Source organism: Lipotes vexillifer, unplaced genomic scaffold (genome assembly GCF_000442215.2).
Source record: "Lipotes vexillifer unplaced genomic scaffold, Lipotes_vexillifer_v1.1 scaffold195, whole genome shotgun sequence".
NCBI lineage: Eukaryota > Metazoa > Chordata > Mammalia > Artiodactyla > Lipotidae > Lipotes > Lipotes vexillifer.
In genome coordinates, this window is record NW_006799532.1 from 382,714 (window position 1) to 387,929 (window position 5,216).

A 5,216-nucleotide genomic window follows, 5' to 3' on the forward strand; every position below is an offset into this window, starting at 1 on the left:
GAGCCGGTCCCTTTCCCGTCGGGGAGCGCGGGACCGGGGCCCAGGGGACCCCGGGCCACGGAGAGCGGGAAGAGGATGGACTGCCCGGCCCTCCCCCCCGGATGGAAGAAGGAGGAAGTGATCCGAAAATCTGGGCTCAGTGCCGGCAAGAGCGATGTCTACTACTTCAGGTACCGCCTTGGGGGCGGGGAGGGGGTGGCAGGGTCAGGCCGGGGTCAAGGGTCGAGAGCTGACCTGGGTAGGGGATGTCAAGAGGAGAGCAGGGGCCAGAGGGGAGTGGCAGAGACAGACTGGCCTGGCAGTAGAAGGTGCCCGAGCCCTTGGGTGAGAGTTGACCCCAGTGCAGTGACAGTCACAGTGTCTGAATGGTGAGAGCCCATAGGAGGGCCTCTTATGGGTAAAGTGTTGGGGAAAATGGTTTGCGGAAAGAAGGGTTACTCTGGCAGGGATGATTATTCCTCTGAAGGGTTAAAAGAAGGTGTAATTCATCGAAACTATAAAACCAGTCACTGTTGGCTCCTGTCCCAGATTCATCATCACAAGAGTGTTTAATCATGCACATGTGGAAGAATGAGGTATCTGCCGTAACAAGGTTTCAGTTGCTTTGTGGGATCCACGAAAGTTTCTTATGAAGTAGCCACTTAGAATGCCTGTAGTTTCTTGGTGTTGCAGAATTTACTCCCTTTTGAAACCAAACACTGTAATACGTTGTTAGACTCCTAGACCAAAATTTGTCCTCCGGGGATATTTGGTAATGTCTGGGACATTTTTGGTTGTCACACCTTGGAAGGGGGTGCTGCTGGCATCTAGCGGGTAGAGGCCAGAGATGCTGCTAAACATTCTATGATACACAAGACAGCCCTCACAGCAAAGGATTATCTGGCCCCAAGTGTCACAAGTGCTGGATTGAGAAAACTTGGTCTGAATGATAACAGGTTTTCAGCTTGATGGTGAATCCTGTGATCATGCTGTCCGACCCAGTAAGCTCAGGGAAGTGTCTTTGGCTATTGATACCAATGGAATTTTCTTAACAACAAATTTACTAACTTTTCTTATAAACAGTCCCATTTCTCAAAGAGAATATAAATATGTTATACTCAGTGGCTTGGAGGGCCATGTTTGTGGGCTAATTTAATCATTTTCAGAGACGATATATGGGTGTTGGAGTAAATGTCGTCTGCCATTTAGCCATTGGAGTATTGTAGGAAAGATTTCCTTTTTTCCATACATTACTCCTGGGTAAAAGTATACACACACACACACACACACACACACACAAAATACAATGTTTATGAATTGAAAATACTCTTGGGCTTCCCTGGTGGCGCAGTGGTTAAGAGTCCGCCTGCCACTGCAGGGGACACGGGTTCGTGCCCCAGTCTGGGAAGATCCCACATGCCGCGGAGCGGCTGGGCCCGTGAGCCATGGCCGCTGAGCCTGCGCGTCCGGAGCCTGTGCTCCGCAACGGGAGAGGCCACAACAGTGAGAGGCCCACACACCGCAAAAAAAAAAAAAAGAAAAAAAAGGAAATACTCTTAAATAGATTTAAGAGGTTAAAAAAATACGTGTATATGTGTATATGAGTATGTACATGTATACATACACACAAGAATGCGATCACTACTGGTATAACATGTAAATATGAACATATTCCTAATAGTTGCTCAAATATATGGAAGGGTAGTTTGAGTGAAGTTATTTCACCTATTGAAGTTAAAAAAAAATAAAATGAAAGTGGTGTTGCACTAGAACTTATTTTGTTTTGAAATCTTAAATGATAATTAGAAAACTTATTTTAAACATACAAAGGTGATAATCTTGTTTTGTATTTCCCCATCATTACATATTAAATTGGTTTCAGTAATACTAAGAAAGTTATTGTGGAACAAATGGTTACTCTCAAGTTCACTTGTTTCATTTAGTGCTTTTCACAGTTGTTCATTTTTGCATATTCTTTCGTTAACAGCTCCTTCTGTTTTCTTTTTAAGCAAGTAGCATGCATAACCTTCTTTATGTGAACTCTGTATTGATGTCTTTTAGCCAGTTATATGTGACAAGAACATTCTGTGTCTGGGATTGAACTCCTTGAGGAATAAGTGACTAGTCTATTCTCAGTAGAGTATCTTCAACTTTGAATTTCACTCCCTGTGGCATTTCTCCTGGGATATGGTTTGTTTGGTTTTGAGATGATGTATTTGTTGGAACTTACTTTTGGTTGCTGCAAAGCTTTTTTATTGCTGTTCTTGCAGTACCTGGAAAAGTTATTTTAAAAAGGCAGATTGCTGTAGTGCTCATTCTGATGTGTGGTCACCTTTTTTTTTTTTTAATGTGTTGTAAATTTTCGATGTTAACTTTTTTATACAAGCTCAATAGATTATTTTATGGTAGAAAAACTGATATAATCAATCTAAAATTTTCTTAACAAATTCATCTTGTGAAGAATCACAAACCAGTATAGTAATAATTACTCTCTAAAATTAAAGTCTTGGGCTTCCCTTGTGGCCCAGTGGTTAAGAGTCCGCCTGCCAGTTCAGGGGACACGGGTTCGAGCCCTGGTCCAGGAAGATCCCACATGCTGTGGAGCAGCTAAGCCTGTGCGCCACAGCTACTGAGCCTGCCCTCTAGAGCCCACGAGCCACAGCTACTGAGCCCACGTGCCACAACTACTGAAGCCTGCGTGCCTAGAGCCCGTGCTCTGCAACAAGAGAAGCCACCGCAATGAGAAGCCCACGCACTGGGCTTTTAATTTATAAAATTAAAGTCTTTTAAAAAATAAATTTATTTAATAAATAAATTTATAAAATTAAAGTCTTTTAAAAATAAATTTATTTAATAAATTTATAAAATTAAAGTCTTTAAAAAAAATAAATTTATTTATTTATTTTATTATTGGCTGCACTGAGTCTTTATTGCTGTGTGCCAGCTTTCTCTGGTTGCGGCGAGCGGGGTCTGCTCTTCATTGCGGTGCGCGTGCTGCTCATTGCGGTGGCTTCCCTTGTTGTGGAGCACGGGCTCTAGGCGTTCAGGCTTCAGTAGTTGTGGCACGAGGGCTCAGTAGTTGTGGCTCACGGGCTCTAGAGTGCAGGCTCAGTATTTGTGGCACACGGGCTTTCCACGGCGTGTGGGATCTTCCCGGACCAGGGCTCGAACCTGTGTCCCCTGAGTTGGCAGGCAGATTCTTAACCACTGAGCCACCAGGGAAATCCCTTAAAGTCTTTTTATGAGACAGTGCAACATAATTTGCTTTTTACTTGTTTATGCCAAATGAAAAGACACATTGAACAGAGTTGTGCCACATGTGCTTAGTTCAGGGCTGGAGGGAGTGTTGTCTATTGTTTGTTGTCCACCTACAAAGCTTAGTTTCTCTACAAGATTGTAACATCCAGTCTTGATTTCATTCTGAGAGGTTACATTCTGAGACAGGAGGACGCATAGAGTGTGATGTGATACTTGTGATACAGTAGTTACTCTAACTTTGACTTCTGCTTTCAGTGATGAATGCTGCAAGTCACCTACTCGTATTAGAGGTGAACACACTATTTTTCAATCCGCAGCGTCACTGCTTTGCATATTAGCATCCCTGTATACCTGCCACTCATTAAAAACCAGTAGCTCACAAAATACTAGCCATATCTGTTAATAGGTGGGTTAAGAGTCAACTCTTCTGTTGGTAATGTGAACACCTGCACACAGTTGTGTGCACATAGATTCTAATAATGCTAACTCCTGATTTAGCTTGCCCGTGGGAAGATTAATTTAAACAAATCTGTGCCTGTTAACGCAGGGTGTGTCTTACACTTATTTTTTTTTTAATTGATTTTTTTTTTGCGGTACGCTGGCCTCTCACTGTTGTGGCCTCTCCTGTTGCGGAGCACAGGCTCTGGACGCGCAGGCTCAGTGGCCATGGCTCACGGGCCCAGCCGCTCTGTGGCATGTGGGATCTTCCCGGACCGGGGCACGAACCTGTGTCCCCTGCATCGGCAGGCGGACTCTCAACCACTGCGCCACCAGGGAAGCCTTTACACTTATTAATTGGACTTAAATTAAGCTCATTGAGAAAGCCTCAAATTTTGGTAGAATTTTTGTCTTTTCTTGCTGTTTCCTGAGATTGCCAAGTTCTAATAGGAAGGTATGCCTCTGGTTGCTAGTTAAGCAATATAATTATGCCTTCTGTCAGGATTACTGATAGTACTGTGGCAGTTTGTATATGATCATCCAAAGTTTGTTTTTTAAAAGGGTGTGGTTTGATCAAGCGTTGGATCCATTGGTATAGTTTCTCAAAAAGTTCATTGCCATCATATGAGCCCATTATTTGAACAATACTTTTATTACTGGTCTACTTGACTCCTGTCATTTCTAGTTTTTGGTTCTTACACTTGCAGATTGATATTTTTGAAATACTGTTTTCCTCTGCAGAGGAACCTTTAGTAGCTGTCTTATGCCTTTTTTAAAATCAAGTCTATGCTTAACCTTGGTGTGAGCTCTGTATCGATGTCTTGTTGGGTTCTAGACTTCTGGTTATAACTGGGTTAAAGGCCTGGGAGTCATGGTAAACTGCTACAGCTGCTGCTGTAAAATATCATCTGGTTGGGTATTGGAAACATAATAGTAACCATTTTTGGCTCCTTTATCAAATTATGATGCATTCATGCCTGATCACTTCTCTAAAAAGATAAAATGGAGCCAGAGAACAATTAAAATAATCATTAAGGAGCAGATGCATGATGAGAGACTAAAGAGATTTCATAAAGAAGAGGACTCAGAAGCAGTATAATTGAGGGCTTTAAATCATGAGTGAGATGATAATAGTAGGAGTCTCTAGGGAAAGCAGCAGGGCACAGGGGGTTAAGGTCTGGAATTGGTATTCTACCTCTGCATTTACTAATGATGCAGCCTCGAGCATGTCATTTACACTTCCCAGGGCTGTGGTTTCTCTGTTTGTAAAGCGGGTATGATTGTACCTGTACCTCATAGTGCTATAAGGATTCAATTCTAGAACACCAAAATAAATATGTAGATCCCTTAAAGCTTTGGATATGTTTAAGGACTAACTAAGGAAAACAGTTCATTAAATAACTCAAGTAGTATGGACTGAACATATAAATAGGTTTTAAAAAGTCTGTAGTCATATCTCATTTGTTATGAAATGCTGGTATGGTCTTTGAGGGCATGAATTCTGAATCATTGAGGATGTCAAAGTTCAACTAGGCTCTTTC

General features: G+C 42.3%; 1 protein-coding gene across 1 annotated transcript in view; it reads left to right on the top strand.

Annotated features, from left to right (window-relative positions):
• Window positions 1-5,216, top strand: part of MBD2 (methyl-CpG binding domain protein 2) — a 79,507-nt gene that overhangs the window by 434 nt on the left and 73,857 nt on the right. Inside the window, exon 2 of the mRNA XM_007471664.1 lies at window positions 4-170. Within this exon, the coding sequence (XP_007471726.1) occupies window positions 4-170 (167 nt within the window). The remainder of the gene's footprint in view (window positions 1-3; window positions 171-5,216) is intronic.